This window comes from Mobula hypostoma, chromosome 12, assembly GCF_963921235.1.
Source record: "Mobula hypostoma chromosome 12, sMobHyp1.1, whole genome shotgun sequence".
NCBI lineage: Eukaryota > Metazoa > Chordata > Chondrichthyes > Myliobatiformes > Myliobatidae > Mobula > Mobula hypostoma.
This window is the reverse complement of record NC_086108.1, coordinates 17542178-17567620: the sequence shown is the minus strand read 5'-3', so window position 1 is coordinate 17567620 and position 25443 is coordinate 17542178. Positions and strand designations below refer to the sequence as shown.

The 25443-nt window shown below is 45.0% G+C and overlaps 1 protein-coding gene across 10 annotated transcripts in view; it reads left to right on the top strand.

The window, feature by feature from the left end:
- Positions 1 to 25443, top strand: part of LOC134354641 (retinoic acid receptor RXR-alpha-A) — a 285142-nt gene that overhangs the window by 161680 nt on the left and 98019 nt on the right. For 5 of the 10 annotated variants that reach the window (XM_063063689.1, XM_063063691.1, XM_063063690.1 and 2 more), the window contains exon 2: positions 20017 to 20276. The exons of 3 other annotated variants lie outside the window; for them this stretch is intronic. In XM_063063689.1, coding sequence (XP_062919759.1) covers positions 20017 to 20276 — 260 coding nt within the window. Of the gene's footprint in view, positions 1 to 11924; positions 12235 to 20016; positions 20277 to 25443 lie in introns of all 10 variants that reach the window. 2 more of the 10 variants (XM_063063692.1, XM_063063693.1) reach the window with 1 other exon arrangement.

The following is a 25443-nucleotide window of genomic DNA, read 5'->3' as shown; positions in this document are numbered from 1 at the left end:
GAGGGAATTAAATGCAGCATCTCCAAGTTTGCGGATGACACGAAGCTGGGTGGCAGTGTTAGCTGTGAGGAGGATGCTAAGAGAATGCAGGGTGACTTGGATAGGTTGGGTGAGTGGGCAAATTCATGGCAGATGCAATTTAATGTGGATAAATGTGAAGTTATCCACTTTGGTGGCAAAAATAGGAAAACAGGTTATTATCTGAATGGTGGCCGATTAGGAAAAGGGGAGGTGCAACGAGACCTGGGTGTCATTATACACCAGTCATTGAAAGTGGGCATGCAGGTACAGCAGACGGTGAAAAAGGCGAATGGTATGCTGGCATTTATAGCGAGAGGATTCGGGTACAGGAGCAGGGAGGTACTACTGCAGTTGTACAAGGCCTTGGTGAGACCACACCTGGAGTATTGTGTGCAGTTTTGGTCCCCTAATCTGAGGAAAGACATCCTTGCCATAGAGGGAGTACAAAGAAGGTTCACCAGATTGATTCCTGGGATGGCAGGACTTTCATATGAAGAAAGACTGGATGAACTGGGCTTGTACTCGTTGGAATTTAGAAGATTGAGGGGGGATCTGATTGAACCGTATAAGATCCTAAAGGGATTGGACAGGCCAGATGCAGGAAGATTGTTCCCGATGTTGGGGAAGTCCAGAACGAGGGGCCACAGTTTGAGGATAGAGGGGAAGCCTTTTAGGACCGAGATTAGGAAAAATTTCTTCACACAGAGAGTGGTGAATCTGTGGAATTCTCTGCCACAGGAAATAGTTGAGGCCAGTTCATTGGCTATATTTAAGAGGGAGTTAGATATGGCCCTTGTGGCTACGGGGGTCAGGGGGTATGGAGGGAAGGCTGAGGCAGGGTTTTGAGTTGGAGGATCAGCCATGATCATAATAAATGGCGGTGCAGGCTCGAAGGGCCGAATGGCCTACTCCTGCACCTATTTTCTATGTTTCTATGTTTCTATGTCCACACTGACCCCCTGGATGGAAACAGGGGTCACCTTAGCTCTCCTCAGGTCTGTCACCAGCTCCTTAGTCTTTTTCACATTAAGCTGCAGATAATTCTGCTCACACCATGTGACAAAGTTTCCTACAGTAGCCCTGTACTCAGCCTCATCTCCCTTGCTGATGCATCCAACTATGGCAGAGTCATCAGAAAACTTCTGAAGATGACAAGACTCTGTGCAGTAGTTGAAGTCCGAGGTTTAGATGGTGAAGAGAAAGGGAGACAAGACAGTCCCCTGTGGAGCCCCAGTGCTGCTGATCACTCTGTCGGATACACTGTGTTGCAAGCACACGTACTGTCGTCTGCCAATCAGGTAATCAAGAATCCATGACACCAGGAAAGCATCCACCTGCATCGCTGTCAGCTTCTCCCCCAGCAGAGCAGGGCGGATGGTGTTGAACGCGCTGGAGAAGTCAAAAAACATGACCCTCACAGTGCTCGATGGCTTGTCCTGGTGGGCGTAGACACGGTTCAGCAGGTAGACGATGGCATCCTCAACTCCTAGTCAGGGCTGGTAGGCAAACTGGAGGGGATCTAAGTGCAGCCTGACCATAGGCCGGAGCAGCTCCAGGACAAGTCTCTCCAGGGTCTTCATGATGTGGGAGGTCAATGCCACCAGTCTGTAGTCATTGAGGCCGCTGGGGCGCGGCGTCTTCGGCACAGGGACGAGGCAGGATGTCTTCCACAGCACAGGAACCCTCCGGAGTCTCAGGCTCAGGATGAAGATGTGGCGAAGTACTCCACATAGCTGAGGGGCACAGGCTTTGAGCACCTGTATAGAGTATCTCCTCCCCCCCCCACCCATAACCCGTCCAATATGCCCACACCACTCCCACAACCCCATTAGAATCCACACACTCCTGCGACCTGGCATTGAATGTTTGGAGTTATCAGGAGGCTTCACGGTAGGAGAGGGTAGGGTGGTAACATACCAAAGCCATAAAGCTGTTGTGATTGGTAATCGGAGCCTTGTTGTCACATGTTCTAAAGATGCAGTGTTTAGCATGTTGACCAAACACATCATTTCAAATCTTCAGTATATCAAGGTAGAGCAAAGGGAAAACAATAAGAGAATGGAGAATGTAGTGTTCTAGTTACCACATGCAGACAATAAGGTGCAAAGGCAATGGCAAGGTAGATTGTGAGGTCAGAACTTCATCTGATCATGCAAGAATCTTATACCAGCAAGGCAGGAGTTGCCTTAACCCACATACTGCGTGTTTTCAAGTTTTTGTATATTCTGCCCAAAGGAAGGGGGACAAGAGAGACTGTTCAGGGGTTTTTGATTACATTGGTTTTGATTCCCAAGGCAGCAAAAAGTAGACAGAGTCCACGGGGCAGGGTGGGGAGGTGACTTTCATGATAAATTGGGCTGTGTCCACAACATTTTGCAATCTTGGTCAGAACAGTTTCCATATCAAACAGTGAATTCATCCAGGTAGGATATTTTCTGTATTGTAAAAAAAAATGGTGAGGGACAATGGGAATGGGAACATTCTAAATTTCCTTAACCTTCTGGTAGTAGAGGCACTGGTGTGCTTTCATAGCACGTGTGTTCAATAATTGCAGAATCAGAATCGAAATTGGGTTTAATATCACTGGCATAAGTTGTGCAATTTGTTAACTTAGCATTAAGTCTTAGAGCCACCTCATGGCTAATTTACATTTTAATTGCTGCTGATAAACAGATCCCCCCACAGTTTGAAATCAATATTCTGTTGCGTGTCATTATTCAGCAGAACACTTAAACAAGATTACCAGCCTGTGCCAACAGGTAGATCTCAGTGGGAGTGTAGCAAGTTGGGGAGTGTGAAGGAGGGGATAGAGCTGGGATGGGGGAAACAAGTGGTGTGGGATAGAAAGCAGGAAGGGTGTGTGGTAACAGTATGATGGATGGGATAGCAGGGTCAATGGTGGGTCAAGTCAACTTTATTGTTGTGTGTACAGGTACTTGCAGCGGCATCACAGGAACAACACACATATGAATTAATTATACAGGACACTGAAGTTAAATACAGTAGTATATAAGCCACAATTAGAGACAAGTCCATTGTCGTGCATGAGGTAGGCTGTAGTGATCCATTGCTGAGGTGGAATGAGAGGAACCTGAAAGGTATGGGTGGCTGTAGATTGCAAGGGCTGGGGAATAAAGATGAAGGAAGGGGCAGAACCAGAGTGATTCTGAGTGTAGGTTGGCATTGCAAAAGACAGCAGAATAAGACCGTAGGAGTAGAATTTAGACCATTTGGCTCTGCACTGTCATTCTGTCATGTTTGATTTATTATCCCTGTCAACCCCATTCTCCTGCCTTCTCCCTCCTTTGACTCCTGGATAATCAAGAAACTTACCAACCTCTGTTTTAAATCTACCCAGTTACTTGGCCTCCACAGCGGACGGTGGCAAAGAATTCAAAAGATTCGCCACCTTCTGGTTAAAGAATTTTTATCATCTGTTCTAAATGGATGTCCCTCAATTCTGAGCCTGTGCCCTCTGGCCCTAGACTCCCCCACTATAGGAAACATCCTCCCCATATGCACTCTATTTAGGCCTTTCAATATCTGATAGGTTTTAATAAGATTTCCCATTCATTCTCCTAAACTCCAGTAAGTACAGGCCCTGAGTCATCAAATCCTCCTCGTATGTTAACCCTTTCATTCCTGGCACCATTCTTGTGAACCTGCTCTGGACCCTCCAATACAAGCTCTTCTTTTCTTGGATCCCATTTTCTTAGAATGGGATGTAGCAGATGGAAGATGAGAGGGCCAGAAGCAAAAGAAGCGGCCCGTGTAAGAGGAGGGACATAGCATGGATGGAAGGCTTGCAAAATAGTTATCATATGTTGAAACTGTGGCAGAAGTGCAAGCTGCCTTTCTGACTAAAGTCTCTCAACACTGCAAGGTGCACAGACGTAGAAAATCAAAGGTTATATCGAGGGAGGAATCTCATTGAAACCTATCGATTATTGAAAGACCTGGATTGAATGGACATGAAAAGTATCTTGCCGTTAGTTGGAGAATGTAGGACCAGAGGGCACTGTCTCAGAATAAAGGAGTGTCCCTTTAGAACATAGATGAGGAAGGACTTATTCAGCCAAAGAGTGGGGAATCTGTGAAGGCCATGTTTTCGGGTGTAGTTAAGATAAATTGATAAGTTCTTGATAGTTAAGAAGGGAAAAGGTTCCTCGGAGGAGTTAACAGGATCCTTAAGACCATAAGGTATAGGAGCAGAATTAGGCCACTTGGCCCATTGAGTCTGTTCCGCCATTCCATTATGGCTGATCCATTTCCCTCTCAGCCCCAATCTCCTGCTTTCTCCCCATATCCCTTCATGCCCTGACCAATCAAGAATCTGTCAACCTCACCCTTAAATATACACAATGACCTGGCCTCCACAGCTGCCTGTGGCAATGAATTCCACAGATTCACCACTCTGTAGCTAAAGAAATTCTTTCTTGTCTCCATTCTAACTGGACATCCCTTAGAGTACAGGCCAGAGCCATCAAATGCTCCCAATATGATAAGCCTTTCAATCCCGGAATCATTTTTGTGAACCTCCTTTGAACCCTTTCCAATGTCAGCACATCCTTTCTTTGACAAGGGGCCCAAAACTGCTCACAATACTCCGAGTGAGTCCTCACTATTGCCTTATAAAGCCTCAACATTACATCCTGCCCTCTGTCATCATATTTCAGATTTCTGAATGGCCCATGAACCTATAAATACTAACTTGTTACATTTTTGCAATTTATAGTAACTTTATCCCTTTGCATTGTATTGTAAAACAACAAACCTAAAATCAAGTAAGTGATATTGAAAATGATTTTGAATGGAGTTGAGAATTTTAAAAAAGTCAACCATGAATAAATGGCAGAGCAGCCTTGATGGGCTGAATGGCCTAATTCAGCTTCTATATCTCATAGTCTAAACCTTGGACTTTGGGTAAAAATACATGAAGCACAAACAGAATTAAGGGAATCCAGGAGTACAACGTTGTTGTAGACAAATGATACAAGGACAGCTGTTATTGCACTGGAAGGCAGAACAGGAACGAGGGGTTGAATGGCCTATTGCTTCAGTTCCTTTTTTCACTTGTGTGATCGTTCAACCATTAGACCACCTGTCCCCTGCTTTTGCTCTACCATTCAATGAAATCATGGTTAAGTTTTTACCTGAGCATCACATTCCTGCACTGAGCCCATGCCCTCTCATTCCCCGAGTATTGATTGATTGATTGGATGAACTGTTTACTTCTGAAGCATTTCCAGAAGCCACCTCTGGGCCCTGCCATGAAGATCCAATGTTCAGTGTTGACTGAAGCCTGCTGTTTCTCGCTCACTGACTGCACACAATGACACTCAGGTGTCACATCCCATCAGTGTCAAAGAGAGCCTGGATGGCAGATTCAAAATAGGTTAATGTTACCCTGAAGGCAGTCCCTCATAGTGCTGACGAGGTGGCTACTGTTATGACACACAGTGAAGCTGATGTAGATGAGGATTTACCGAGCTTCAGACTTTCACAAATGTTGGGTCCAAATGAACTACAATGTGACAAATCTGATTTTAATTCAATGTCTGTCTATTGCACACTTGGTATTAGATTAGATTAGATTAGATTATGAGGACACTCAGTCCTCATTTACTGTCAGTTAGAAATGCATGCATTAAGAAATGATACAATGTTCCTCCAGTATGATATCACAGAAACACAGGACAGACCAAGACTAAAACTGACAAAAACCACATAATTATAACATATAGTTACAACAGTGCAAAGCAATACCGTAACTTGATAAAGAGCAGATCATGGGCACGGTAAAAAAAAAGTCTCAAAGTCCTGATAGCCCCATCATCTCATGCAGACGGTAGAAGGGAGAAACTCTCCCTGCCATGAACCTCCAGCACCGCAAACTTGCCGATGCAGCACCCTGGAAGCACCCAACCACAGCCTCTGAGTCCGTCTGAAAACTTCGAGCCTCCGACCAGCCCTCCAACACCGAGCACCATCTCTGCCAAGCGTTTCAACCTCACCCTGGCCACCAAGCAACAAGCAAAGCTGAGGACTCGGGGCCTCCCCCCCCCCCCCCGGAGATTCTGGATCACACAGTAGCAGCGGCAGCAAAACAGGCATTTCAGAAGTTTCACCAGATGTTCCTCCGTGCTATCACGTCTGTCTCCATCAAATCAGAATTGTGCATGGCACCCTACTTGACAGATAACAGATATTCATCACCGGAGTGGCTACTGGGTGCTGTGTCACACCGCCATCTTCTCCTCTTCTATTACAGTGTAATTTTACATTTCTGATTGAGGAATGGCATAGTTAACCATAAGAAAAAAAGACATTCACTTCAGGTGAAAATTTACAGCCTTTTCAGTTCTACTATTGTGTATGTTATATGTATGCAACTCCACTGTAGCTGACGGGGCCCAATCTTTGTGTCCAGATCGGCAAACATCCCACCCTGCAAAAACTCAATTCAGGGAGGTAGCACCCCCCCCCCCCCGCCCCGCAACCCCATATCTCCCCCCCCAAGTCGAACTCCAACGGTGTATGTAATACTTTGTTTAGTGATTTTGTCTAATCTGTAAACCAAGTTGGCTATACGCAGAAAATGTGACATTAAAATATGTACTTATATAAGTAGGGGGCCGTGCACAATTCTGATTTGATGGAGGCAGACGTGAGAGTACGGAGGAACATCTGGTGAAACTTCTGAAATGCCTGTTTCGCTGCCGCTGTTACTGTGTGATCTGAAATCTCCGGAGGGGAAGGCCTCGAGTCCTCTGCTTTGCTTGTTGCTTGGCGGCCGGGGTGGGGTCGAAGCACTCGGCAGAGATGGTGCTCGGTACTCAGTGTCGGAGGGCTGGTTGAAGGCTCGAAGTTTTCAGACGGACTCAGAGTCGGCTGTCGTCGGGTGCTTCCAGGTTGCTGCACTGGCAAGTTTGCGGCGCTGGAGGTTCATAGCAGGAAGAGAGTTTCTTCCTTCTACCATCTGCGTGAGATATTGGGGCTATCGGGATTTTGGAGACTTTTTTTACTGTGCCCATGGTCTGCTCTTTATCAAATTACAGTATTGCTTTGCACTGTTGTAACTGTATGCTATAATTATGTGTTTTTTGTCAGTTTTAGTCTTGGTCTGCCCTGTATTTCTGTGATATCATACTGGAGGAACATTGTATCATTTCTTAATGCATCCATTTCTAAATGACAATAAATGAGGACTGAGTGTCTTCATAATCTAATCTAATATTATATTATCATGTTTATTCTATTATAACTTTAAGCAAGTCTACAGGGAGTTTGGCCTCATCACGTAGGGCATCCATAGAGTAGCTCCTTAGCCAGCTAGTTTAAATAACGTTAGCTATGCCAGGAGTCCCCAACCTTTTTTGCACCGCAGACCAGTTTGTTTTTGACAATATTCTTGCAGACCGGCCAACCAGGGGGGTGTGGGGGGGGGATGGGGGTAGGGTTGCCAACGAACAAGATTAACCATCAAATACGTTGTGTTTACCCCAAGAAGACTACAATTACCATGAAGCCTTGCGCGGGCACCTGTGTGCGCATGCGTGTATGTGCCGATTTTTTTTTCTACAAATCGTTTTTGGCGATTCTGTTCGGGGTGGGTGGGGCGTTAATCACGACTGGAATATAGAAGATCAGTCAACTACAACTCACTTTTTAGTGGCTAATACACTCAATTTTGTTTCTAAAAGGGTTTATCTAACAAATTTAATATTAAACACGCAGCGCATATTTTCCTCGCATGAATATAGTGATAAGTCAATTACTGTATAAATCACTTGTAAGTCAATAGCATTGTAACATTTTATGTAACGTTTGGATATTAAACACACAGCACATATTTTCCCCGTATGAACATATAAAATCATTGCAACACACCAATATCGCTGAATCATTGGGAGCCCTGGGCTGGTTTCCCTGCAACATCGAGCGGTGATGGGAGACAGCGATACTCGAAGGGGGTTCCTTATGTCCAGTCTATTCCGCAATTTAGTTTTCGTTGCATTCATTGCAGAGATGTGTTGGAACTGGAAGCAATGTTTACAGTGCTTTCGTGGCTATCTCAGGGTATTCAGCCTTGACTTTGATCCAGAATGCCGGCAGAGATGTTATGTCAGACATACTTTTCAGCCCACCGTCATTTGCAAGCTTGAGGAATTGATCTCCTTCCCGCGCTGACATGGACGACACACGGGTAATGACCTCGCATGTGTAATGACCTCGCGTGTGTTCAAGCTCAACAGTGGCCGTGACAGGAAATGAGGAAAGGTGCAGTTGACTCATACCCCAAATCATACCCTTTCCTCGCAGCCCTGTAGCACATGCTTTGCATGTGGTTGGGGACCACTGAGCTATGCTAATGAATGAATGACACCTGTTAAACTCACCTCAACATGTCTTTTACATTTTAACCCACCATTGGCAATAGAAAAGTCACTGTTGCATTCTTTTTGAGGTCGACTATAAAGCCTGCCCACAGAGAAAACTGATAGGTCTACCTAGCATGAAGAGGGACCAATCAGGATGTTCATGCTCGTTCTCGCTCTCCCTCTCGCTCTCAAAAAAATCAATTTCCGGGATATTGTATATAATTTCCGGGCGTCAGGGAGCCGCTATCAATATGCGGGAGACTCCCAGAACTTCCGGGAGAGGTGGGATGTCTGAGATCGGTATCATGAGTGCAATTAATTCAATGGTTTGGATCGATTATGATGAATTTGTGTTTTCATTACACACTGGAGTTCTATGTACAACTAGTATAACTGGTCCTGTGTCACTTTACACTTTATGCGGCCTCCACAGGCCCCCGTAGCAACAAATTCCATAGATTCACTAGACTCTGGCTAAAGAAATTCCTCCACATTGCATTTCTAAAGGGAAGTTGACTAGTGGGGTACCGCAAGGCTCAGTGCTGGGACCCCAGTTGTTTACAATATAGATTAATGACTTGGATGAGAGAATTAAATGCAGCATCTCCAAGTTTGCGGATGACACGAAGCTGGGTGGCAGTGTTAGCTGTGAGGAGGATGCTAAGAGGATGCAGAGTGACTTGGATAGGTTGGGTGAGTGGGCAAATTCATGGCAGATGCAATTTAATGTGGATAAATGTGAAGTTATCCACTTTGGTGGCAAAAATAGGAAAACAGATAATTATCTGAATGGTGGCCGATTAGGAAAAGGGGAGGTGCAACGAGACCTGGGTGTCATTATACACCAGTCATTGAAAGTGGGCATGCAGGTACAGCAGACGGTGAAAAAGGCGAATGGTATGCTGGCATTTATAGCGAGAGGATTCGGGTACAGGAGCAGGGAGGTACTACTGCAGTTGTACAAGGCCTTGGTGAGACCACACCTGGAGTATTGTGTGCAGTTTTGGTCCCCTAATCTGAGGAAAGACATCCTTGCCATAGAGGGAGTACAAAGAAGATTCACCGGATTGATTCCTGGGATGGCAGGACTTTCATATGAAGAAAGACTGGATGAACTGGGCTTGTACTCGTTGAAATTTAGAAGATTGAGGGGGGATCTGATTGAAACGTATAAAATCCTAAAGGGATTGGACAGGCCAGATGCAGGAAGATTGTTCCCGATGTTGGGGAAGTCCAGAACGAGGGGTCACAGTTTGAGGATAAAGGGGAAGCCTTTTAGGACCGAGATTAGGAAAAACTTCTTCACACAGAGAGTGGTGAATCTGTGGAATTCTCTGCCACAGGAAACAGTTGAGGCCAGTTCATTGGCTATATTTAAGAGGGAGTTAGATATGACCCTTGTGGCTACGGGGATCAGGGGGTATGGAGGGAAGGCTGGTGCAGGGTTCTGAGTTGGATGAATAAATGGCAGTGCAGGCTCAAAGGGCCGAATGGCCTACTCCTGCACCTATTTTCTATGTTTCTATGTTTATTCTGAAGCTGTGCCTTCAGATCACACTATTAGAAGATTTGCTCTGCATCAAATCCAGCAAGATTCTGTTGGGGCAGGGGGAGAGGTGGCGAGTGAGGAGAGAATTCTGTTCAGGGCAGCAGTATGGTCCAGTCCAAATCCTTTGCAGAATCTCCAAGGTAGTACTGATTGCTTCTCAATTCTCGTCCAATGACTGCATGTAAACTGTGGAGGTAATGAGGGAATATTTCCTTCTGGGGTAAGAGGGGAAGGGGTGAGCCACAGGAACTGACAAGAAACTGAGCCACAGGCAGGGTTTCACACAGGGTGGGGAGGGGACTAGGGAGAATCTGCAGTGGGAAGGCTTAGTGTATGCAGGAGATGCAGGTACCAAGAGGAATGTGGATTACAATTGCAGTGACATAATCCAATAAACCATCTAATCAATGGTATCTGTACTATGCTCTGTAGTGCAGAAGATGAGTTGGCCTAGCTGCCCCAGTGCCCTAGCCATCTGTAAACACAGTGATGTAATCCTTTGCAGAATCTCTGCAGTGAGCCAAGGTAGTACTGATTACTTCTCAGGGGCAGTGTGAAATTGATGGTGTAGGTAGGGATTTGAGGGGCTGCTCCTGGTGTAATAACAATGATATTTGTTTGGTGGCTCACTGCCATTTTTCATCAAGACTCTGGCCGGTTTCTCGCCCCTCATTCCCAGCTCTGACAGTGTCTGGCTGCAATTTCTGGCATGGCTGGAGCAGAGGCATCACTACCCCAGGTCCAGCTGTGGTCAAAAGCCAGTTTGCAAGCTCACTGCCTCCCCCTGGTGCCATGCTGGAGGATTGCTTGCATTTAGGAAAGTGCTCCCCAAGTGATGTTGGAAATGCACAAAGCAAGATCCCACAACTGTGGACTGATCTGAACCAGTGATGGATAGCCAAAATAAAATGGAAACTGTCCCTACAGTTCATTCAACAATGGCTCAGGGTCTCAGAGGTGGGACCTGACTTCTTTTGAATGGCAGGATTTCCATATGACAACAAGTCCTTCGCTCCCTGATAGTGGCCTCAGAAGTCAATAAGGCAGTACAGAAGGCATATGCATGCCTTTATTAGTTGAAGCACGGAATTCAAGAGTCAGGATGTTATGCTACAGCTTTATAAAACTCTATGCCATATCTGCAATCAATTCTGGTTGTCCCATTATAGGAAGGCTTTTGAGAAGGTGCTGAAGAAATCTATCAAGATTGAATGCTTAGATTGGATTAGAGGATGTGCGGTAGAAAGAGATGTTGAACAAACAACCCTATTTTCTCAGGAGTGGCAGATAATTCCTCGTCCTAATAGAAGTTTATGAAATAGATGAAGTGAACAGCCAGTATCCTTTTTGCCCGGGTTGAAATGTCTAATATTAGAGGCCATGCGTTTAAAGTGAGAGAAGGAAACTTCAAAGGAGATGTATGGAGCAAATTCCTTTTACACATAGAGTGGTGGGAGCTTGAATGTGTTGCCAGGGATGGTGATAGATGCAGATTTAATAGAGGTGTTTAAGATGTTATTAGATAAGCACAAGAATATGCAGAGAACAGAGGGAGAGGGACAATGTGTAGGCAGAAGGGATTGGGTGCCTTTAACTTAATTAGTTTCACACATCATGAGCTAAAAGGCCTGTTCCTCTGCTGCATTGTGCAGGGAGCACTTTTAAGTGCATTACAGGTTGTGGTTTCTGCCAGGAAAAAGCACTGCGATGAGCTGAAGATTACTTTTGAAGTGGTAGGTTTATCTCTGAAATGAGGGCAGAGTTCTTTATCTGAGCACCATAAATGTTGCTGACATATCTGGCAATAACCTGGTGTGTGTGTGTGTGTATGTGTGTTCGTCCATTGTCGACATCAGTGAGGACCTTGACACCATTATGATGGTGTCGAAACTAGCGCGTGATTTGGATTTAAGTGAGGGAGAGTTGCGCAGCATCAGCCTCACTCTGTCTTTCCAATTCCCATCTGGATCCAGTGGCAAGACACAGTCGAAGTGGCTGGAGATGGGACTAGGCGCAGTGGATGACCAGAACGTCTTCTGTGTCTTGTCCTGCTCTACACATTCCACGACGCTTGCAGAGACCGCCTTCTTGACCGTTGGACCTTCCATTGGTCTCGTCCGCTCAATCCGCCGGAGTCTGTCGTCACATGCTGGGATAGACAACTCCCTATCTCACCGAGGGTTTGAGACCCGTCGGCAACCCTCACCTGGTTTAGCCGGCTTGTCGAAGCCGTTGCCCGGGGTGTGGCCGCTATCGCATGCAAACAGCTACGGGGAGCCACAGGTGAGAGCTGAGTGCCAGGTGGGGACCAAAGGTGGACTAACCGCCTTGAAAAGGACATGGCATGTTCCTCCACCAGAGGTGCTACCCCTCCCTGACATCCCATACACCCCAATAACCTGGTAAAGAAGGCAAGGATAAATTGTACCGCCATTTCAAAATGAAATAAACTGTTCTAGTGAATCTCTCAAACTAGTCCAATGCAGTTTGCCAGTTGTGTGTGAGTAGCATTTGGTCTTAAACTTTACAAAAGGTTTGAAATTTGCTGGGGAATCTGGAAACATAGAAGACCTACAGCACAATAGAGGCCCTTTGGCTTACAATGCTGTGCGGAACATGTACTTAGCTGAGAAATTACCTAGGGTTACCCATTGCCCTCTATTTATCTAAGCTCCATGTACCTATCCAGGAGACTCTTAAAAGACCTTATTGTATCCGCCTCCTCCACAGTTGCCAGCAGCGCATTCCACACTCACCATTCTCTGCTTAAAAAAGCTTACCCCTGACATCCCTCTGCACCTACTTCCAAGCACCTTAAAACTGTGCCCTCTCGTGTTAGCCATTCCAGCCCTGGGGAAAAGCCCCTGATCATCCACATGATCAATGCCTCTCATCATCTTATACACCTTTATCAGGTCACTTCTAATCCTCTTTCGCTCCATGGAGAAAAGGCCAAGTTCACTCAACCTATGGCATGCGAAGGCATGCTCCCCAATCCAGGCAACATCCTTGCAGATCTCTTCTGCACCTTTTCTATAGTTTCCACATCCTTCCTGTAGTGAGGTGACCAGAACTGAGCAAGTACTCCAAGTGGGGTCTGACCAGGGTCCTATATAGCTGTAACATTACCTCTCAGCTCTTGAAATCAATCCCATGGTTGATGAAGGCCAATGCACCGTATGCCTTCTTAACCACAGAGTCAACCTGCACTGCAGCTTTGAGTGTCCTATGGGCATGGACCCCAGGATCCCTCTGATTCTCCACATTGCCAAGACTCTTACCATTAATACTATATTCTGCCATTATATTTGATCTACCAAAATGAACCACCTCACACTTATCTGGGTTGAACTCCATCTGTCACTTCTTAGCCCAGTTTTGCACCCTATCGATTTCCCAGTATAACCTCTGACAGCCCTCCACACTATCCACAACACCCCCAACCTTTATGTCATCAGCAAATTTACTAACCCATCCCTCCACTTCCTCATCCAGGTCATTTATAAAACTCAAGAAGAGAAGGGGTCCCAGAACAGATCCCTGAGGCACACCACTGGTCACCGACCTCCATACAGAATATGACCCATCTAAAACCACTCTTTGCCTTTTGTGGGCAAGCCAATTCTGGATCCACAAAACAATGTCCCCTTGGATCCCATGCCTTCTTACTTTCTCAATGAACCTTGCATGGGGTACCTTATCAAATGTTTTGCCGAAATCCATATCTACATCTACTGCTCTACCTTCATCAATGTGTTTAGTCACATCCTCAAAAAATTCAATCAGGCTCGTAAGGTACAACCTGCCTTTGACAAAGCCATTCTGACTACGTACTCCTAATCATATTATGCCTCTCCAAATGTTCATAAATCCTGCCTGTCAGGATCTTCACCATCAACTTACCAACCACTGAAGTAAGACTCACTGGTCTATAATTTCCTGAGCTATCTCCACTCCCTTTCTTGAATAGGGGAACAACATCTGCAATCCTCCAATCCTCCAGAACCTCTCCCGTCCCCATTGATGATGCAAAGAACATTGCCAGAGGCTCAGCAATCTCCTCCCTCACCTCCCACAGTAGCCTGGGGTATATCTCGAACAGTCCTAGTGAATTATCCAAATTGATGCTTTCCAAGAGTTCCAGCACATCCTCTTTCTTAATGTCTACATGCTAAAGCTTTTCAGTCTGCTGAAAGTCATCCCTACAATCGCCAAGGTCCTTTTCCATAGTGAATACTGAAGCAAGGTATTCATTAAGTATGTGCCTCAGCTATCTCCTCCAGTTCCATACACACTTTTCCACTGTCACTCTTGATTGGTCCTATTCTCTCACATCTTATCCTCTTGCTCTTCACATACTCGTACAATGCCTTGGGGTTTTCCTTAATCCTGTCTGCCAAGGCCTTCTCATGGCCCCTTCTGGCTCTCCTAATTTCATTCTTAAGCTCCTTCCTGCTAGCCTTATAATTTTCTAGATCTCTATCATTAGTAGTAGTAGTAGTAGTCATACTTTATTGATCCCCGGGGAAATTGGTTTTCGTTACAGTTGCACCATAAATAATAAATAGTAATAGAACCATAAATAGGTAAATAGTAATATGTAAATTATGCCAGTAAATTATGAAATAAGTCCAGGACCAGCCTATTGGCTCAAGGTGTCAGACCCTCCAAGGGAGGAGTTGTAACGTTTGATGGCCACAGGCAGGAATGACTTCCTATGACGCTCTGTGTTGCATCTCGGTGGAATGAGTCTCTGGCTGAATGTACTCCTGTGCCCACCCAGTACATTATGTAGTGGATGGGAGACATTGTCCAAGATGGCATGCAACTTAGACAGCATCCTCTTTTCAGACACCACCGTGAGAGAGTCCAGTTCCATCCCCACAACATCACTGGCCTTATGAATGAGTTTGTTGATTCTGTTGGTGTCTGCTGTCTAGATTACCTAGATTTTTGAATCTTTCATAAGCTTTTCTTTTCTTGACTAGATTTTCAACAGCCTTTCTACACCATAGTTCCCTGTACCCTACCATTCTGACTGTCTCATTGGAATGTACCTATACAGAACACTACGCAAATATCCCCTGAACGTTTGCCACATTTCTGCCGTACATTTCTCTGAGAACATCTGTTCTCAGTTTATTCTTCCAAGTTCCTGCCTGATAGCTTCATAATTCCCCTTACTCCAATTAAATGCTTTCCTAAATTGTGATCACTATTTCCAAAATGCTCTCCCACTGAGACCTGACACCTGACCAGATTCATTTCCTGATACCAGATCAAGTACAGCCTCTCCTCTTGTAGGCTTATCTACTTATTGTGTCGGGAAACCTACCTGAACACACCTAACAAACTCCACTCCATCTAAATCTCTTGTTTTAGAGAGATGCCAATCAATATTGGGAAAATTAAAATCTCCCACCACGACAACCCTGTTATTATTTCATCATTCCAGAATCTGTCTCCCTATCTGCTGCTCGATGCCCCTGTTATTATTGGGTGCTCTATAGAAAAACACTAACTCTATTGACACCTTCCTGTTCCTAACTTCCACCCACTGAGACTCAGCAGACAATCCCTGCATGACTTCCTCATTTTCTGCAGCCATGACATTATCTCTGATCAGCAGTGCCATGCTCCCACCTCTTTTGCCTCTGAAGCCTGGCACTCTAAGTGGCCATTCTTGCTCTTGAGCCATCCATGTCTCTGTAAAGGCCACAACATCATAGTTCCAAGTACGGATCCATGCTGTCAGCTGATCTGCTTTGTTCATGATACTCCTTGCATTAAAATAGACACATCCCAAACCATCAGTCTGAGCGTATTCCTTCTCTACCACCTGCCTACCCTCCCTCTCACACTGTCTCAATTTATGAGCGTACCACCCCTTCCTCCATTTCTTCAGTTTGACTCCCACCCCCCAGCGATTCTAGTTTAAACTCTCCCCAATAGGCTTAACAAAACACCCTGCCAGGATATTTGGCCCCCTCAGATTCAAGTGCAACCCGTCCTTTTTGTACAGGTCACTCCTGCTCCAAAAGAGGTCTCAATGATCCAGAAATCTGAATCCCTGCTCCCTGCTCCAATCCCTCAGCCACGCATTTATTCTCCACCTCACCCTATTCCTATACTCACTGAGATATAATCCGGAGATTACTACCTTTGACATCCTGCTTTTCAACTTCCTTCCTAACTCCCTGTAGTCTGTTTTCAGGACCTTTTCCTGCCTATGTCGTTGGTACCAATATGTACCATGACCTCTGGCTGTTTACCTTTCCACTTCAGGATATCGTGGATGCGATCAGAAACATCCTAGACCGTGGCACCTGGGAGACAAACTACCATCCGTGTTTGTTCCTTGTGTCCACAGTTGTCTGACCCCCTAACTATAGAGGCCCCTATCACTGCTGCCATCCTCTTCCTTTCCCTACCCTTCTGAATAGGGAAGTATCTTCCTATTCCAGCGCTAGGGTAGCCTTCTGCATGCTTGTGCCTGAAGTCCACAAGGTTGTGAGAAACTAGAGCTGGCTCCCCACAGTGTGTGCTTAATGTGCTGTGTAAAGTAGGGAGCACGTCGTCAGTGCTGAACATTGCATGGTCCTATCACCCACACATTCCTCTTACCAGGTCCCCTCCCCAAATGTTCCCATCAGCCCTCCCCATTCCCTCTCTTGAATCCATGCTGCACACCCTCTATCAGATTCCACAGTCTGCAGCCCTTTGTCACCTCCCAGCCTCTGTCGCTGTTCCCACTTCCCCTCACTCCTCCTCATCTGCCCATCACTCCTCCCATTTGGATCCACCTATTTCCTGCCTGCTTTCTTTCACTCCTTCTCCTTGCAGCTTTAAACTGCCTATCTCCCCTCTATCCATTTAGTCCAGATACAGAATCTCAGCACAAAACATCTGTCCATTTCCTTCCACTGCATGACCCACTGAGTTCCCCACCATCTTGTGTTTTGCCAGGTCACATTACTAAACACGTTCCCCCTGGATGAACCTTTTCTCTCACACCGCTGCATAGCTTCCCCTTAAAGGTACCACTCCAGTACTTCAATGGGTGGACTGCTGATTTATCGGTTTATCTCAAATCACTCTCTGACCTCTTCAACCCCTGTGGCTCCCAATCTCTCTGTCTCTTCATTGCATTCCCTCCAGTCTTCAGCTCCTGGTCTCTCCTGCTCATAGCCCCTGTGCTGCCTTTGCCCTACTGCTATTCCCATTAACCCTTTCAGTATTTCCTGGTTAGAAGGTATTATTAAAAGGCATTCATTTAATGAGGGAAAGTTCAAAGGAGATGTGAAGGAGAGTGGTGGCTAGAACAAACTGCCAAAAGCCATGGTGGATGCAGATATGACGGATGCATATTAAAGGCTCCTAGACAAGCTCTTGGATATACAGAGAATGGATGGATATGGACCATGTGCAGGCAGACCAGCTGAGTTCCCTCCATCTACTGCAGCTGGGAATACGGGCCATTACAAAGGTGCCCAGCTCAGTTTCTTATGTGTACATTCACTCCACAATAATGCCTTGAAGCTGAGCAAGGAGGATGGTTGGAGGTCATTGAGCGATAACACAAGGTTAAATTAAGCTGACATGTGCCAAGTAACATTAGGGGAAGACCCACATCTCCCTGTCTTCATGAAAGGTGACAGAGTAGTTACATTTGCTGAATATGATCGTTTACGTTGATGGGAACTGTGACTGAGCTTACTCTGCATACATGCCGAATGGAGCCCACACTGGAAACTCAAACCATCACCACCACCAACCCACCCCCAGCCCCCTGAGGCTGACCATTACACCACCACGCACACTGCCTGCAGCTCCCTTGGGAACACTGACTCATGGCTTGTGCCGTTATTTCCAGAAGCCGGTATTTCTCCTTAATTACCACTTTGAGCCAGATCCAAGCCTACCTAATCTTTACAACTTTATCAAATCCTTCCTAGGACACAGAAGGGGACCATTCAACCCATTGAATGCATGGCAGTACGTTGTAGAGACGTGCAGTCACTCCCATTCCCCTGTTCTGGCTTTCAGAAGGAATTGGATAATTTGTTGAAAGCAAAACATTTGCAGTTCCCTGTACACAGTTGGCTCTGCATCAAGTATATGTTCAGACAGTGAATTCCTCATTATATCTTATCACTGTGTTGAAGAAAAAAACATTTTCCTCTCCTTCCGTCTGGATCTTTTTCCAGTCCTTTTGTTCTTTGCCCTCTGGTCTCTGATTCCATTTGTGGGAATAGTTTGCCTCCCTTCACTCTTTTGAAACCTGCCTTAATATTGCCTACTCCGATCAAATAACCTCTTAATCTTCTCCAAAAATGATCCCCGTATGAAATCCCACCTCCCGGAATCAATTCCTGTACTCTCTCAAAACAAAGCAAAGCAAATCCTGTACTCAATTCCTGTACTCTCTCAAAGCAAAAACAAAGGAGCTGGTTGTGGATTACAGGAGGAATGGAGACAGGCTAACCCCTATTGACATGAATGGATCTGGGGTTGAGAGGGTGAACAGCTTTAAGTTCCTCAGCATCCACATCACCGAGGACCTCACGTGGTCTGTACACACCAGCTGTGTGGTGAAAAAGGCACAACAACGCCTCTTTCACCTCAGACTGTTGAGGAAGTTTGGTATGAGCCCCCAAATCCTAAGAACTTTCTACAGGGCACAATTGAAAACATCTTGATTGTCTGCATCACTGCCTGTTAAGGAAACTGTATCTCCCTTAATCAGAAGATATGTGAACAGCCCAGTGCATCTGTAGTTGTGAACTTCCCATGATTCAGGACATTTACAAGGACAGGTGTGTAAAAAGGGCCTGTAGGATCATTGAGGACCCAAGTCACCCCAACCACAATCTATTCCAGCTGCTACCTTCCGGAAAACGGTACCGCAACATAAAAGCCAGGACCAACAGGCTCCAGGACAACTTCTTCCACCAGGCCATCAGACTAATGAACTCACGCTGATTTGAGTGTACTCTATATTACATTGACTGTTCTATTTATTATAAATTATTACAAATTACTATGATTGCACATTGCACATTGCACATTTAGACGGAGACGTAACGTAATGATTTTTACTCATGTATGTGAAGGATATAAGAAATAAACTCAATTCAATGCTCTCTTCTACCTTCTAGTTTTAGATAGAGAACCAAAGATTTAGAGTCTTACAGTCACACAGCATGGAAAAAGGCCATTCGGCCCTAGTCATCCATGTTGCTCAAGGTGCCTTCAAGTTAGTTTGCCCCTAGTCTTGCTACTGGGTTGTGAGGACACTCAGAGAAGCCTGATTCAGAGCTTACTGTGCGGTATGTGAACTTCTTGTCAACACAGTTAAAACACTTTTTCTACTCCTACCCCCTTAATGGCTGACCACCTGTTCTAAGGCCAACTAATAGTAACTTGATTTCTGACCTGATCCTTTTCACTCACTCTCCTGTCATGGCTGTTTCTGTGATCCTCTCCCTCACGCAATGTCTGTTCACTTCTCACATGAACATTTTGGGTTGAGGACCTTCTCGGAGATGGAATCTTGTATTAAGAAGTGGGTAGTTGTGAGCAAAAAGCTCAGCCTCTATTGCTAGGGGCTGGGTGGAGTGATCTTGGCACTGGACCATAAGATATAGGAGCAGAATTAGGTCTTGCCTCACGGCATGGTATGACATCTACTCTATACAAGACTACAAAACGTTTCAGAGAGTTGTGGACACAGTTCAGTTCATGACACAAGCAAGTCTCCCTTCCATGGACCACCAGGTTCAAGGATGACTTCTATCTTGCTGTTACTATTGAATGGACCTTTTGTACGATAAGATGGAGCTTTGACCTTACAATCTACCTTGTCATGGCCTTAGTCTGCCTGAAATGTACTTTCTCTGCAACTGGTAACACAATGTTCTGCATTCTGTTATTGCCTTTTTCCCTTTGTACTGCCTCAATATGTTGATGTTTTAAATGATCTCCATGAATGAGATGCAAAGTAAAGTTTTTACATACACGTCAGAATAATAAACCTATTACCAATGAGCTTTCTTCTCCCCACAGACTCGGCAATACAAGTGAACTCCACGTCGATGAGCTCAGCATCCCCACATTCAACAGTGAACTCAGTAGTTGGTCACCAGTCAATGATCGGATCTTCAATAAATGCTTCGCGCCCCCTCACCTCCCCCTTGGGAAGCTTGGCCTCTCCAGTCAATGGACTGGGCTCTCCATACCCCGTTATCACATCGTCAATCGGCTCTCCCTCTGTGTCCTTGCCATCCACACCGGCCGTTGGCTACGGAGCACTCAACAGTCCCCAGGTAAACACTTTACCAGGTCAAAGGTTTATCAGTTCAGGGGTTATTTCAGCAAGTGAATAGAACAAGGCAGCAGAGCGGTGCCAAAGATGGAGCCAATGTTTCTCATCTCCAGAAACCAGGGTTTAATTACGTCCTCAGGTGCTGTCTGTGTGGAGTTTACGTGCTGTCCCTGTGAGCAAATGGGTTTCACCCATCCTCTGATTTCCTCCCATATCCCAAAGATGTTTAGATTGGTAGATTAACTGGCCACTGTACTTTGCCCCAATGAGAATGTGTGTAGAATGAAATGAGATTAGTGTGAATGAATGGTTGATGGTGCAGACTCAGTGAGCCAAAGGGCCTGTTTCCATGTTGTAAGACTCCAGGTTTAAACATATCACCACCATAATCTCAATATGTTCAGCCTTTTGAGCTCATCCCATCATTCAGTTAGACCAGGGGTTCCCAGCCTGGGGTAAAGGGACGCCTCAATTAATGGTAGGGGTGCATGGCATAAAAATGTTTGGGAACCCCTGAGTTAGACCATGGCTGATTTTTGTGTTTTGACACCTCTCACATCCTTCAGTCTTTATCTCAGCATTTATCAGTGTCACCTACGAACCTTTGCATTGACCCCCATGCGAGTGCGTGGTTGTATAAAGAATGGCATGCTGAAATTAACCTGATGACTTGTCTCTAATGGTGGAGACTTCCTCACCAGGGAAACTAGTTTCTCCTTCTTTTATCTACAGTATATCAGATCCTTCAATTACTTGGAATTCCTCAATCAAGCTGGTATGTCCATCATCAGCTTCTAGGGAATGTGATCCTAACTTGCCCTGTTTACTCTTATAATTTAACCCTTTTAGCTTTAACTACCATCTGCTGCTATTGCTTAGTTCTCAGAGTTTGAGATGTTCCTGAAGGCATCTTTCTGTCTGAGTGGTTTAGCAAGCAACTTGGAACAGATCGTTACAGATAAAGGTTCAAGGTTCAAGGTACATTTATTGTCGAATTATGTACACAGTATACAACTCTGGCAACAAGAACTTCAAACACCAACCCCCTCCCCACCCACGCAAAAAAAATATGCAAACAAGAAAGAACAGACGGAAACACAATGTAAAAACACAAAATTGAAAGAGTCCAATTGAACTACAGACCAATTGACAAACCGCAGACACAGAACTTTGGTACCATCCTCTGACAGCATTGAGAAGAGAGACAGAGAGCATTTGAACACAAAGGCCTTCTCTCAGGAGCAACATGCAAGAGACCATCACATACAAACACCTTCTTTGGCAGCAGCAAGCAAGAGGCTGGTAGACAGCACTGAAGATTGTCTTGCCTTCTGCACTCACCTCAATGTTTCATTCTTCCTCGGCATTGTAATCGGTGAGATTGGCAAGAAATAGAATTGATCGTGAGCTTGCGTCCCAGCTCTAAGCTTTGTGGCCTTGAGGCTGCTCGCCTCCTCGCATCTTCTCAGAGACAGCAAAGGGCTAGATCACTCAGGCGATCCTCAAACTTTTGATCACAGGCTCTAACAGTACAGAAAAATAAAAAGAAGACATAGAAAAAAGTGAAAGAAACAGTTTCGTGAACTATCTGGAAGATATCTGAGGTAGTGTTGTTCGCTAGCACCAACTTGACCATTGAAGCATTGTACCCTGTTGCCAAATCAAAGCAGGAGCTCAGAAATAATTTGGGGTCCCATCTGGAGCTCCAGTTACTAGACATTTTAATTCCCTTCCCATTACCACACCAACTTGTCTGTCCTTGGCCTCTTCCACTATCATGTGAGACTAACTGCAAGTAGAACAGGACCTTGTATTTTACCTAATTGGTCTACAACCCAATAACAAGAACATTGAAATATTAACCTCCTTCTGATCTACCCAGCTCCTCTCACATGCCCCCTTCTTGCCTCAACAGCATCCCCAGTGCTAGATCTGGAGATGACGTTCTTCAGAAGTCAGAAATGAATTTAACATCTTATGGTTATAGTGTTTAATCAGATGTTCATCATAGTGCAGGTCAGAGAGGGTCAGCAAGGCAAGTAAAAAAGTAACAAAGAAACTTGAGCACATGCTTTTGTACTGAAAACCGGTTTGAACTGGTTCAGGTAAGAAACCTGTAATCAGGTACTTACTGAATCATACTTCAGTTCTGTGGACCATGAAGCTACGCAACTATAGGAATACTGTATACTGCAAGTTACTGAAAGTTTACAGTCAAACAGGTAATTATGCAAACATATAAACAAGTATAAAGAAAGCTAAAATTACAAGGTCAACCCAATAAAAAGAACGATCTGGACCCTAATCAAATACCATCCCCCATTATATTGTCTCTTTTCCCTTCTGCTCTCTCTGCCTTCCCTGGATCTATCCTTCAGCTTCCTCTCGACATAAGACAAAAGGAGCAGAATTAAGCCATTTCAGCCCATTGAGCCTGCTCCATTTCATCATAGCTGATTTATTATCCCTCTTAACCCCATTCTCCTGTCTTTTCTTTGTAACCTTTGATGCCCTTACTAATCAAGAACCTCTTCTCAACCTTTGCTTTAAAGGTACCCAATGACTTGACCTCTATTTTCATCTGTGGCAATGAATTCCACAGGTTCACCACCCTCTGGCTAAAGAAATTCCTCCCCACCTATACTCAAAGGGATGCCCTTATAGTCTGAGGCTCAGCCGACTGATCCTACACTCCACCACAATAGGAGACATCCTCTCCACATACACACTATCTAAGCTTGTCAATGTTCGGTAGGTTTCAATAAGACCCTACCCCCATTTGTCTAAACTCCAATGAGTATAGGCCTAGAGCCATCAAATGCTCCTCATACGTTAACCCCTTTATTCTTAGGATCATTCTTATAAACTTCCTCTGGACACTCTCCAATACCAGGACACCCTTTTTTAGATAAGGATCTAACTCTGCTCACAATGCTCTAAGTGCGGCCTGACCAATGCCTCATAAAGCTTCAGCATTACATCCTTGCATTTGTACTCTAGTCCTCTTGAAATGAATGCTAACATTGCATTTGCCTTCCTCATCACCAGCTCAACCTGCAAGTTAATCTTTAGGGAATCCTGCATAAGGACTCCCAAGCACCACTGTAGATCTGATTACTGAATTTTCTCCCCATTTAAAAAATAGTCTATTCTTTCTAACAAAGTACATGACCATACACTTCCCTACACTGTATTCCATCTGCCACTTCTTTGACCATTCCCCTAATCTGACTCAGTCCTTCTGAAGACTCCCTGCTTCCACAACACTACCTGCCCTTCCACCTACCTTTGTATCATTTACAAACATAGCCACAAATCCATCAATTCTGTTGTTCAAATTATTCTCATATATTGTGAAAAGAAGTTGTCCCATCACCGACCCTACAGAACACCAGTTGTCACTGGAAGCCAACCAGAAAAGGCCCAAGCTTTGGCAGGTGAAGTGAGGTTGCAGTGGCTGGGGGGAGGTGGTGGAAGGTTAGGGGGTTGATATTTCCAGAGATGGAGAGATTAAGTGTATTCCCCTCCCTCCTCCCCATCCACTGAAAAGGATTTATATGGGACAAGGCTCTCACTGACTACATTGAAAAGTACCTTATTAGTCGTAAGGCGGTTAGAGGGCATCCTGAGACTGGTAACTTATGGAGACACAGATGGAGGCCATTCAGCCTATCAGAACCATTCCAGTTCCAGCACAGCAATCCAATCAGTCTCCTCTCCCCCATCTCTACAACCCTCTATTTCTGCAACTTAGTTCCTTTCACACCTGCCTGAATTTGCCTTTAATTCTTTTTACCAATTAGCTATAGAGAGGCCAATTTAGGGTGGCTATTTAACTCACTAATCCACATGTTTGTGGGAGGAAACCCGAGTAGATGAGGGGAAACCCATCTTGTCACGAGGGGTTTTGGGTGGAATGTGCAAACTCCACATAGACAGCGCTGGAGGTGAAGATTGAACCTGGATTGTTGGAGCTGTGTGGCAGTGGCACTGCCTGCTGTACCACTGTGACTCTGTACTTGGACATGTTAGCTGGCTTGTTCAGTTTACTTGGTGTAGGTAACTGCAATCAACACATGCAGCACAATTCTCACTACACACATCATCAGATCTATCTAGCAAGACAAAATCATTCCTTGTGAAAGGTTCATTGTGGTCTTGAGAGAGCGTTAAAGTTGAAACATTTCATTCATTGAACAGTTGTTCTCTATGAAGGATCGAAAAATTATGGGGAAAGTGGGAACTGAGATTTGTAAATGGGACAACTCGATCTTTATCCAGACGATAAACTCTTAGGTGTGTGGAGGGACAAGGAAGCAGCACGGTATGTTTCAGAAGAAGTAAACTAAGTGGCTGTGGGAGGCAGGAATGGGGTGTGTTGGCTGGGAGATACAACTCCAGTGCTGCACAAATATTGGCACAGAACAGTGCAGCCCAATAGATTTTGCTCTGATCTGTGCAACCTCAGAAAAGCTTAATGAAAATCTAAAAACTGTGGATGCTAGAAATCTGAAATGATGATAGAAAAGGCTGGGAACACTCAGCAGGCCAGGCAGAATCTGTGGAAGGAGAAACAGTTAACATTTCAGGTCTGTGACCCATCATCAGATACTTTCTCTGCCAATTCAAACCCCCTGAATGTTTTATTCATTTATCATTGAAATGGGTTTGGCTGAAATAATGATCTTTGCTGAATGTACTATTGGCATTCCAACAGGATTGATTTTACAGCAGAGCAACAGGCCCCTCAGCCCCTTCAGCCCTTGATGCTGTGCCAAACTAATTAAGCCAATGATACCTAATCACCGACACCGAACCTTAGGCCACACATTTCCTTTGAGCTATCCCCCTCTTGCCATAAATGCATGCCCTCTATTATTTGACATTCTGACTCTGGGGAGAAATATACTGACTGTCTTTTCTATGCCTTACATAACCTTTTAAACTTCTATCAGGTCTCGCCTCACTCTCTGCTGCCCCAGAGTAAACAACCCATCTATGGCCAATGTATCCTTATAGCACATGCTCTCTAATCCAGGCAGTATCTAGTAAAGTTCTCAGCACCCTCTCCAAAGCTTTCACATCGTTCCTATAATGGGGTGATTACAATTGAATGCAGCCTGTTCTGATAAGAGTCCCCCTTTTTGATCACTCAAAGTCACAATACT